Source organism: Lepisosteus oculatus, chromosome 28 (assembly GCF_040954835.1).
Source record: "Lepisosteus oculatus isolate fLepOcu1 chromosome 28, fLepOcu1.hap2, whole genome shotgun sequence".
Lineage (NCBI taxonomy): Eukaryota > Metazoa > Chordata > Actinopteri > Semionotiformes > Lepisosteidae > Lepisosteus > Lepisosteus oculatus.
The window spans coordinates 7858766-7871139 of NC_090723.1; the positions used below are offsets into that span (position 1 = coordinate 7858766).

Below are 12374 nucleotides of genomic sequence, written 5' to 3' on the forward strand. Positions count from 1 at the left end.
TGGAGATGTAATTCTTAGATGATACAAAATATGGTAGTATAGGGATTTGATGAAGGACCAACACAAAACTTAGTTCTTTTATTTTTGTTTTTCAGTTCCTCTTCTAGAAAAGAGTTTCTAACTTTTTCTGAGACTTAAAACACATCTTTCCCGCTTCCTTTTTTATAATTTAAGGGCACACGTTTCTTTAGCAGGTTTAACAATAAAACACGTTGTGAACGAATCGTGCCACTCTTCTGGAAATACAAGCAACGCGCCTTTTAGCTATCACAGTGGACAGGCTCATGCAAATGACAAATATCAACAGGCACTCATTGCAAACCAGGCTCTTGACCCACAATAATCCGGGAATAATCCCCAGTTGCTATCTGTTCTACTGGTATTCTGTGAGTCTTTGTTATAAAGAAATAGATTTGATGAATGACAGGAACCTTCATGATCGCCAGCCTTCAGCCTGCAGTGGTAAAGCACACTTCAGCCCAGAGTCCCGCAGTACCATCAGACAACCACAAAGCCTGTCCATCTCTAAAATATCAGACATAAGAGAAAGCCCTTAAAAATGTTGACTTGCGGTCATTAGTACTGGACAGCCCATTCCTATTAAGTGTTAAGGGCCAGAATTGCTTGGGAAATCAAGCAAGGGGACACTCTCACAGCAGCGTTAGCAAGACCTTTTCTTATGGATGAACTGACCTTAAAGTACTTCCAGTCGCGAAATGAATAATTTATCGTCCGAATGCCTTGGGGGTTTTGGGGTGACCGATCATTCTCCAAAGGGGTGCAGGTGTCCCTCAGATTTATAGAGCGCCTAGCCACCGCTGCCGACTGTCAGCCTTGACCGGCTACAGCGTGCGTCTTCATCTGTAGAGAAATAACAATGTCCATCTTCCTCTCGCCCCCGTGACCCCCCACCCCCCCCCCTCCCGTGTGTGCTACCGCTGCGATAACAACGCGACGTGCCGATAGTCTGCTGCCTGGCCTTCCCCGTCTCCAGCCTTCGCTGGTGCGCTCCCTCTTCCCCTTCCGGCTCCCCCTGGCTCCCCCCGCAGGCACGGAGCAGCTGTGCGACTGGGCCCGGGAGTCGGGCGGCGGGGGCGCGGACTCCAGGGCGGACCGTGAGTACGGGATGTGTTGGATCGCTGCGCGGTTCCCCCGCTAGTCTCCCGCTAGCTTTCAGAAAGTACCGACCGCTCGCCTTTCCTCCGGGAAGGAACGATCCAGGATATCGTACCTCTGCAGTCGGATTTAGGAACCGTGCTCCTGTGGTAGCATAGCTGGTGTGGTGACTCCCTGTTCATCCGATTAGAACCCTGTGGTCGTGTGGTGCTGATAGAATATTGACACAGTCGGGTCTCAACAGCTGCGAATTTGGCCATTTGTGATTCAGGTCTGGCCAACTGGGTCTCGTATGGAAGATGAGCAGATGGTAATCCACAGCTTAGCTGAAGGTTGTTAACCGCAGCTTTCAATTTAGTGGTGCTAGTATCGCGAAATGAATCTAGCTAGTGAGCGATCTTCTCCCTGCCCCCCTCCTCCAGGGACCCACTACCCAGCTTCCCCAACGCAGCCTGGTCTTGTTTTTGTCTCGTCACGAATGCTCCCAGTTCTGTGTCAGCACTGGGGTGTGAAAGACTGGAGATGACTTTACAAGCTCTGTGACAGTCTAATAGCCCGTTTCATTACAGTGGGGCGTGCCGATCACAGAGGCCGAGAGCGAAGGAGCAGACTGGCTGCAGGGGAGGGATTTGGGTCGTTTATTTGAACTGATCACTATAAGTTTGCGATGTCTGTTTCTTTTGGTCGATCAAAGTTAATTAAGTTAAAAAAACTTAAAGCCAATGCATTAGCTCTTGAATTATAAGGGAGGGTGACTTATATCTTTGAATTATACATACTAAATACTGAAGTACATTATACAGTGGTTATATGTGAATTTGACTATTCGTTACGGTTCTCTGCACAAAACCCATGCAAATGTCAAGACCCTGCTGCATAGAGAAGTGTGTTTAATATTAGCAAGAAATTGAAAATAGATATATAGATGCATTATAAGTATAAAATATACAAACTTATTCAAATTCTGTGTACCTATTTGGGAAATACAGCGCTTAATTTGTAGAAAGTTAGCTCCTTAAGGGGGAGTCTGTGCTTTTGTTGGGCTCTCTCTACCAAACCCTGGAGTTGGAGCTCACTGATTTGAACCTGAAATCCTGTCCCGATACTGAGATATATTTGAATAAATGCAAAGAATTCAAGCTGGGTGAGATGCAGTTTGCCTGCTGTTGACCTTGTGCTTTTACATCATCCACTGAAACAGAAACCGCACAGTACAGGTCAGCAGGTTTGCATCAGTCCTGGATTTAAAAGTAAGACCTGCATTCATTGAGAAATGGGAACTTACCTGCGATATAATAACATGTAAATCCTGATTCATTTCTAATGATGATGCTTTTTTTGTTTTGACCAGCAGAAAAACACCTACAGTACTAACGACTTTCCAATAATATTGTGTTTGTGGTAATACTGCGTCTTTCAACAGATGCTTTTATCCCAAGCAGGTTGGGGGACCAGCAAGGAGATATGCATTAACATATTCTACTGCAGAGCCTCTTACAGCATGACATCATTTAAGGCAAAAGCAAGGAAATGAGCAAGGATTGCTTGAAGTTAGTGTGACATCATACAGTCTGTTCTCTTCACATCAGAAGCAATAAAGTAGCTAAAAACCAAAGCAGCCATGTAGAAGGTGTGATACCTGTTTTATGCGAGCTGTGTTGGTACTATATGCTCTCTGCATTTAACAGCTGTTTCTATTACTGGTTTGGTGCCTGTGCCCTGGGCTTTGTCTGGGATGTACGCTGTGCAAAGGAGCTGTTGCCTCTTTTGGAGCTGGAGCTCATTCCTTGATGAATGAAAGCCGTTGGCTTTTCCCTAACAGAGAGCTGCTTCTGTTTCAGTGGAGAGCCAGGAGCCTGCTGCTGATGAGATGCCCGAGGAGCCAGTGTCTGGGGCCTCCCACGCTGAGAGCGCCTCCTCTGGTGAGGAGGTGCAACAGGGTATGCCCCTTGCAGCCCACGTGCACAGCTAGCTCATTACCACTGCCTTGTGCTTTGCTAAAACTTGGTTTATATCCTTTAATCCCTGTCAAAGGCACTTGGGCTTCTTCTGAAGATCTTTTGACCACCAGCACATTTGTATTGGATCACAAACCAGTTTATATTCTTCCCTCAAAAAAGGTACTATAGGTTGGATTAGAATTTTGTGACTGGTTAGTAAAACATAATTAAAATCACACTATACAGTAAAGGCAGTCAAATATTTATCTAAACATGTTATTAACAATCTAGTAAAAACCTTTTGTTTCATAAAGAACACCCCACTTTCCTTTTTTTAAGCCTCTCCTAAAAACAACCAAAGAGATCCAATATTGTTTTATGAATGTGGCTGGTGGCTTTTTTCCTCGCTCTGCGAGTTTCCACTTTGCTTGTGACTAACATGGCCGCTGTAGTGGGGTCCTCTTCTCCCACTTACTCTTCCAGTCCAGCACCTCCTCTCCTCCAGGTAAAAGAGAAGAACCCTTGACTCGCAGGGCTTGATCAGGTGGCCACCCCAAGCTTTCAGCAGCCCATTTGCAGGCTAGCAGAACAATGGAAATGAAGAAGGGATCAAAGCGCTGTTATTCAGCACTAATTTGCTTGCCTCCATAGCTTCTCAACACTGTTGTTGATAACTTTTAAACTCTTTAAATGTAATCTTTTTCTCCCGCTGCTTAGATCCTTCTTTCGTTTCTTGTAGGACTGAACTTCTCTGCTCACATCTCTATTTTGGGATTTTTGTACGCTATATTGGACCTCCTACAACAAGGGTAGCTGCAGCTCTTGTGCTGTTTCTCCTTAAAGAAGCAGTCATGCAACACTGACCCAGGCATTTCCCACATTGCTGTTTTCAATTACAATTACTTTTTCCCCCCCCCATCTTCTCTGTATAGGTTTTTGATTTCCCTTTTGCTACCTCCGACTAACTTTCTTTCAATCTCAGAAAGTCTCACATGCAATACTGTTTGTTCTTCCCAGCTTTTATAGTGTGCAGTGGTTTGATCTTAAAGCCTGTTGGTGGGTGTCATTAATTGCACATGACGTGTTCGGACCGTGCAGGGTGATGGCACGTCAGTTAGTGCTCTTGCCTCTCCACTCTTGGGCCCTGGGTTCGAACCTGGACAGGGATGCTTTCTGTGGAGAGTTTGCACGTTCTTCCAATGATCCCACTGGGTTTTGCTTTAATTTCCTCCCAATTTCCCAAAGACATACTGGCCAGGGTAACTGGTTTCTGCAACTTGACCCTGTGTGTGTATTTGTATGCCCTGTGATGGAGCAAGCACAAATAAGCTGGCTGGATGGAATATGCTCGACTCTTCCCTCCAGACTCAAGGAATCTTAATGGGTTTGAAGGATTGAGAATGGTGGTGTTCCTCATTGTCTACAGCAGAGATGGTATACTGACCTCCCTCTGACCTGCCGGTTGCAAATCTTTTCCTTGAGTTAAGTGTTGGTTCCCGGAATCGAATCTTTTGCAAAGCCAGACGCATCTGAAGCGTGCTGGCGTGACTGAGTCTGGCCCTGCTGCTCTTCCCTCTTCGCTGCTGGCTCCATTCTTCAGAGGGTATTCCCACCACAACAACAACAACAAAAAAAAAAGAAACTGGGTGTAAAAGGTTAACGCTGTCGGTTTAACAGATGCAACGGCTCCATCAACAGAAGGCGCGCTGGTAGCGGAGGATCACGAGAACGTACCGGAGGAAACAGGTCAGGAGTAGCTCTCGCAGTGGCGCTTATCCAGACAGCTCTTTAGCTCCAGCTGTGCAGTTATCCACCCTGCTTCCTGTAGCCTTGTGCTGTACCCACTGCTTCTGAGCTGCTGCATGGAGATCCCTGGGCGAGAGCTGCTGCATCACTGCTGTGTGAACTCTGCATCCTGGTGCAGGTTAATGGGTCAATTCGCTTTCCCAGTGCTTTATTTTAGCCAGCAGTTCCTCCGGCCGCTGCAGTTGCTTGGTGCAAAGCCAGCTTTAAATAGTGACGATATGATTGTTAGCAAAACATAGAATCGTCTCCGTTTTGCCACTGCTGTGCTTTGCTCTGCCCCTCAAAAGAACTCAGCAGTGACCTTATCCTTCCTGAAACACTGTGTGACCTCTGCAAAGCCAACCTCATGTCCGCGGGCAACGCAAATCCCAATGTATTTCTTTCGTCAGCATCATAATCACCCATCTTTATTTCGCACCTCATATGGCAGTTAAGACCAGAGTTAAGGTACAGAGTACAGATATGAGAGCACATTATTAGAGCAGAAATGAGATTTCCAAAGTGATTTTGCTTTGCTTTTTCCTTTTAGAGGAAACGAAGGGGAAGGCTAATCTGCCTCCTTCCAGCAGTCACTAATTTTTGAAAGGTTTACCTGAAGGGGTGTTAAATGATATGGAGAATATGGTTACAGTATTTGCACTGGGCACAGTGGATTCTATTCGTTGGCTTGAGAACATTGAGACACCAAATACATGCGTCAGTCACCCCCATCTCCACAGAATGACGTTGCTCACTCACCTGTATACAGTATATAATTTAACTGCTTCTCACGAAAACCATCATTCCATTGAAGCACATTCTGATTATATGCAGTATATAATATAAGCACACGGTGTTATAATACGGCTTATGACAGGTAGTAGCATTATGTTTAAACAATTTTACTTGTAAAAGCAACAGCACTTACTATATTTCTTCCCTTGTAAGACATGCATCCTTTCTTGTAAAAATAAATCCCTAAAAATACGAGTAAGGTGTGAATATGGGAGAGATTTATACTTAAACCTTGATCCTGTGTTTACTTGTGGTACCTTAAATGGGGCTTTCTTTCATTTTAGAAACCAAAACTGGAACAGTGCTTCTGTAGGGTAATAAATTGAACTTGTGTGCTAATTCTCATGTAGCCATCATGCATGGGGGGGAATGCATTAGCAATCTCCTCGCAGCTGTCAGTACTGTATGTCCAGACCCCTGTTGTTCAAGCATCCAGAAGCAGTCGTGCTGATTGCAGTCACTCTTTGGTTTGTCCACCTGTCCAGATTAAACTGTGCTGTTTGTGCCCAAATGACTAGGTTTGCAAGCCGGGGCGGGTGTGCTTTGTTCAAGGATGAAATGTACAGCTTCAGATGGGCAATTAAAGCTTTTGCAATGTCCTTACCTTGTTTGTGCAGCTAAACATATCCCAGAGCCTGCGTTTTTGCTTGTGGGCCCAGCAGTTTGCCTGCTCCTGAATGCTTCCACATGATGCGATGTTTAACATGGTGCTATCTCTCTCTCTGCTTGTATTTCCTAACAGCACCAGGAGGAACCAGCAGTGCTGGAGTGCCCCCTGTCCCAGCGACTGGACAAGGTATGATGAGACTTCCTCTAGGTCCTGTAGCTCCTTGTCGAGATTGCGCTGAACGTAATGACTACCTTCTTGTTAAAACCTATTGAGAACAGAACTACAGCAGCAGTAGGACTGGGATTGCAGGATAGGATCTACAGAAATACAGTGCTTTTCCTGCTCATTATCTAGATCTAGGTTGCAAATCTGTAGATGGACGGTCTTCTGAATATCTAAAGCAAGGCTGAACTGCTGTGATCCAAGCGTGGCTTAAAGGCAACAACATTAAATATCTGCATTGCAAAGCTATGATTCTAGGTTCTGATTCATGCAAATAAAGAGCCACATTAACCCAAAGTGAAGTAATTGTATTGGTTTAAAGCGAATGCAGAATTCATTCTTGATCCCAGTGGGAGAACCAAACTCTCTAGGTGGAGGGAACGGGGATCAAATACTCACTTTTGGTTATCAGCATTAAAGTGCCAACCACCAAGAACCGATTTCTCTATTCAGAATGCCATCTGCACGCAGACATTGTGGCAGCCAGTGTTGCATTTAATTCATTTTCATTGCAGTTCATTCTGGCATTGCTAATCCAATCCAGGTTCGGAGGTTGAATTTCATTATTGTTCCAATGCTTTTTTTTTTTTTAAGTAGTGTTTACTTTTTGTTGCGTACTCCTATGTTTTGTTTTGGTTGGGTTTTTTTTTCCGGTGGATTGCGTTCCTTTTTGTAGCTCCAACTGTACGGCACTTTTATGAACAGGAACGCGTTTGCCAGTTTGGTGCGTGAGAGACGTGCCTCTTTTGTGGTCATCAGCGAATTCATGAAGCCGCTGAAATCTTTTCGCAAAAGGGGGAAATGGGCGAAACAGCTGGCATATCGTTGCTTCCTATAAAAGTGCCTGCAGGCTAGTTTTTGGTTTCCAGTTTGAACTAAATATCCGATTTCTTTTGGTAGGGGTGTGTGCCTAAAGGCAGCAGACTGTTTTGGTTTTATGTGTCCTTTATGTGTTGTGTTCCTGCGTCTCGTTGTCTATGGATGTGTTTTTGGAGGGGTTTTCGCTTTTTCTTTCGTTCTTTTTGTTTGCACTTAATGTCCAACGGGAGAGTGACTCCTGCTAACCTCCGTCTTCCCTGTGGCTATGATTAATATTCTACTTTTCAACAACCAGAGGATTTCACAGCCGGAGCTGGTCGGCCCAGCTCGAAGGGCGCTAGCTGGGGCTTCGCCGAGGAAGAGGGGGTGCAGGGAGATCAGCCTTTGAGCCCCTCTGGCCCTGTCCGGCACCCCGAAGGCAGACCCCTGCTCCTCTCTCCTGACCCAGCCGAACGGCGCGAAAGCGAGCCGGAAGAAAGTCCGTCTGGTGACATCTCGGCAGGCCGCAGCCTGTCAGGGTCCGAAGAGGAAAGAGATCCTCAGGTCTCGGAGTCTGGGGAGCCCAACGTCATGACAGCCGAGCTCACCCGGGAAGAAGGAAGGGGAGATGGGTTCGTCTACGCTGGAGAACAGCTTCCAGACCGTGGTTTCAGGGCAGCAGAAGAGGCCACAGTCCGTGGAGAGCAGGATTTGCCAGGCGACGATCAACAGCAGGCGGAGTCTTCTCCAGATTTCCCCCTTCCCTCCGAGGAAGAGAGGAGACGGGTCCTTTCTTTCGATTACGCTGAGCCCCATGGCCCGGCGGGTCCAGACGGCTTGGCTTTCGGCAGCCCTGGACAGGAAAACGGGGTTGAGCCGTTGTGGAAGGGAGAAGCGAGCCCTGCCGCCTCTCCGGGATCCCCCATCTCCCCGTACGTGGAAACGAGCGAGAGAAAGGCCGTTTCGGGGAGCCGCCGACAGTCCGAGCTGGAAGAAGCGGGCGGCTTCTGGGATTTTCCGACCTCAAATACGGAAGGCACACCTCCAGCAGAAACCGGTAGGGAAGACACCGAGCCGGAATTCGCCGAGGAAAGCGACTCTGGTGTGGCCCCCACTGATTATACGGCGCCTACGGATGAAGACCTCATTGACACCGTGCAGGCTGCTCAGTTGGCGCAGCCCCCCAGCTCGGCGACGTCCGACGCGACCTCCGTGGTGTCAGAAGAGCCTGAAGCCCAGGGGGTCGCCCCCAAAATGGAAGCTGGAGACCCCCGAGACAACCAGCGGTCTGCCTCCCCTTCTTCCTTTAAGGCTCCCGCAGAAGCAGGGGTGGCCTCCTCACCCAGGACCGCAGCCAAATTTCAAAGAAGGGGCCCGAAAGACGCTGCCCCGCCAAGACAAACACGTGCTCCAGTCGCACACGGAAAAGGTCTGTTTTTAATCGTTTTAAACTCCCTCCCCCCTCCCCGCCCCCAGCTCTGTCTCACAGATCGTTTTTGAAAAGCGACCAAGCTCAGCTAAGGCTGCACCCCTTTCTGAAGCCCATCTGCGAATGAATCTGTCTGGTTTAGAAGAAGAAAAAAAAAAAACTCCAGCTTGTGGCGACTGGTTTTCTCTTCCTGTCCCTCTCTTGCGCTCTCTTTCTCTCTCTCTCTCCCGGTCTTTGGCTGTCCTGTCCTTGGGTTTTCGGTGAAGTGCCCTGTCTTGTTGTTAAACGTTTCCTGGGCTGTTACGTCACAGGGGCTGCGTGCATGTCTCTGTGCCTGTCTCTAACCATTCCACATCGCCTCCATCATGCTTGCCTTTAAATAAGTCACTAGTTCTCCCTGAAATCGCATGGCATGACTGCAGTACCTTTCCTAATACAAGTGATTTCTGTGAAAGCTGTGCAGGTTATGAGAATGGTTTTGATTTGTAGATATCCACGGTTACCATTGCTGGATATACATTGCTGCAGGCATGGATGAGTTTTCCATTCAGTGTTTTGCTTCACCTTTCCTCCCACAAACCTTTTTTACTTCGAGTTTTGGAACTGAAGGAGAGGTTCTTGGTGCAGCATGGTGGAATGGCAGCTCGCGCAGCTGCCTCACAGTTTCTTGGGGTCCGGGGTTCGATTCTGGGATGGGGGTACTTTCTGTGTGGAGTTTGCATGTTCTTCCTCTGTGGGTATTCTCCAGACACTCCAGTTTCCTTCCACCTTATAAAGACATGCTGGATAGGTTCAGCTAGGTCTTGTAAATTGTGCTTCTATGTGACTGAGTACCCTGGCGTACTGTCTAGGATGTAGTCCTGACATGTTTCACTGCAATATCTTAGATCAGGGTGTCTACTGATTCTGCAGGGCTGGTGTGTCTGCAGGTTTTAAAGCTCTCTTTTTAAAGCAGCAGCATCTGAAGAGCTGGGAGAAGCTGTTCAGTGGCCCAGTTAAGCCTGAATTGGACACCTCTGATTTGGACACAATTTATAATGTCATTCAGATGAACAAAGCATTAGAGATACCTCTAGCCTACTGTGAAAACTATTGTCCCATATCTAAATCTACACGTTTAAAAGCTTTTGAAGTCAGATGAACAAATCTTTCTTCTTGAGCAATTATATCTTGTTAAACATACAGAATGTGTTCTTCATTATGTTGGGCTCTTAAAAAAAAATAATTTCCTGCTTTTTCACACCACGAGTATTTATTCATCCGAGATAGAAAATTAAACATCGTTCTGTACAGACATTTTTATTATGTACGCCTGATTCTTTTTAGATTAAAATAATTTGCAATTTAAAGTACTCCTGTTTATTTCATTAGGGGTTTGAATGTCAAAAACTTAAATTCCGATTCCTTATTAGTCTGCTGTGTCCAACAGCAAATGTCTTCTGATAATACATGCACCAGTGACATTTAATTTTAACTGTTACCCTTATCAGCTGTACACAGACCACTTTTAGGGAGTGAACTGATAGCAGAACAAAAAATAGGATAGTTTTATTCAGGCTCTTGTTTGGAATACCTGTCAGTCAGTGCTTTTGCCTTTTAAAGAGGTTAAGTGACTCAAGTCTCGTGCAGGCATGCATTTCAAGACTTCTTTAGAATGTGAAAGAAATATGAGACCAATCTGTCTTCTGGAATTTAAGTGTTATCTGCCTCAACTGCAACAACACTGGGGAAATGACCGAATAAAGCACAAACACGGTACATTTTTGACTGGCGACACCAGCAACAAGACAGCTGGTGTTTCATTTTCCCAGACGTGTATTTTTACATAGGAAATAAATTGGAAATTGCAATCGCCAAATGGGGCGGATTAAGGTGATCAGAGGCCCCTAGGCTACAGGTTGTGTATTCCCCTCCTACCCATCCCATTACAAGAAAAAAGCGTGTTAAAATACTGTAATAATTCAGTGACGCTTTCCTAGTTAGAGGTTGCTACCGGCGATTCAAACGGAATATGACGCGGCACACTTAGGGAACACACACACTCCTATAGCCTGTAATGTAATACAGCAACGCAACCAATTAATCAGATTCCAAGCCAATCTGTTGCTGACAACAGAAATCATGTGCACGCTTGCTTTGAGGCCGACCACATGCAACAACAACAAGATCAACACAGCAGAGGCCAGTGACCACCCTGGGCGAGCGCATTTCCAGAACAGCACCAACAATCACGGGACACTCCCAACTCACGCCAGTCCACTGCAGCCAATAGACCCAGATCGGTCAATACACGAAAGATGCGGGCAACGGACCAAACAGCAATGCAAAAAAAAGCATGTTCTTACCTTGAGAAGGTTTTCTTACCTTCCTATGGGCATCAGGGCCAGGTGATTCAGTCTTGATAGATACTACTTGGGCAGCCGTAAACTCGGGGTCTGACTCAGGCTGAGTGGATGACGATCCAGCAGACTTGAAATAACCAGTGTGGGGATGTTTTTAAGTAGATCCGACTCACGCTGCTCTTTTAAATGCTGTGCTTTTCGTTTTTGCGCCACACTGTCATATTTTCTATCACCCATTTTGACGCTAGCCACTAGTGATGGTGCAGGTCGGCTTTTTTTTATCCCGACCCGCAGGTGTGAGTCAGGCGCGTCACTACCAGCTCCGTAAACGTGCACCAGAGGAGACCCCACTGAGAGACACAACCGCGATATAAACTCCGCCGAAATAAATTTGAACTGCAAACCCATTGCATCTAACCTGTCATCGATTCTTTAATTATTTAACGTTTTTAAATCATGTCCGCTACAAAATTAATAATAACGTCACAAATTCGGGTTCCGATATCCCTGTTATGCGCAGGGGAGGTCGGTGACGTCACCGCGCCGCAGCCGGCACGTACAACCTGTATGTCGGTCGTATTAATTACAATAACAATAATTCTAGCCAGTCAGGGGCCTCTGATCAATCTGGGCCCCTAGGCTGCAGCCTTTGCCAGCCTGTTCGTTAATCCGCCACTAATTGTATTGTTTCTAAAATGTCTGAAACTGATTTGAATTCCAAGCCGAGCACGGCAGCAAAAACGTGAGCTGTGTTAATATGGAATTGCCCAACAGCTGTAATATTCACAGCATGGCTTTGCACAACAGCTCAGAACCAGTTTTTCCCCGTGTGTGTACACCTGCGGCTAACCTGCTGTATAGCCTATTTATTACACTGCTGAAAAATAAGGGCGGAAAAACACATTTTATGCTCCGGTGCTGAGAAATAATGCCCTGATTTCCGTTATTATTAATATCCCCTCTGGGCAAGTAAAAACTGGTTTAGCTTTTATGCTGCATTTTGTAAAAACAACGACTTTGAAATGTAAAACTTCATTTTGCTGCTCAGATGATATAGATTCCCATCTTCTTAAACCTGGATTCAGGAACAGGAGATTGTGCTTTGTCTTAATTTGAAGCTGTTATGAACTCTAAACACAAGGACTGAGTGTTAGTGCACTGGCTAGTGGCCAGTTACTACAGTGGCTGGGCCAGTATTCCCAGAATACTGAGTGCTGTGATCACAGATTGCCGGCACATACTTGAGTGAAAATAATAAGCATTAAATATTATAGGAACAAGTAACAGGTTTATTCCATGCTGAAAAGAGAAGAAAGAAAACACAACATTTCGGCCGT

The 12374-nt window shown here is 46.1% G+C and overlaps 1 protein-coding gene across 14 annotated transcripts in view; it reads left to right on the forward strand.

The window, feature by feature from the left end:
- maptb (microtubule-associated protein tau b) overlaps positions 1–12374 on the forward strand; it is a 60322-nt gene that overhangs the window by 21243 nt on the left and 26705 nt on the right. For 10 of the 14 annotated variants that reach the window (XM_015362203.2, XM_015362211.2, XM_015362213.2 and 7 more), the window contains exons 3-5: positions 2958–3056; positions 4734–4802; positions 6379–6432. In XM_015362203.2, coding sequence (XP_015217689.2) covers positions 2958–3056; positions 4734–4802; positions 6379–6432 — 222 coding nt within the window. The remainder of the gene's footprint in view (positions 1–2957; positions 3057–4733; positions 4803–6378; positions 6433–12374) is intronic. The other 4 variants (XM_015362208.2, XM_015362210.2, XM_015362214.2 and 1 more) reach the window with 4 other exon arrangements.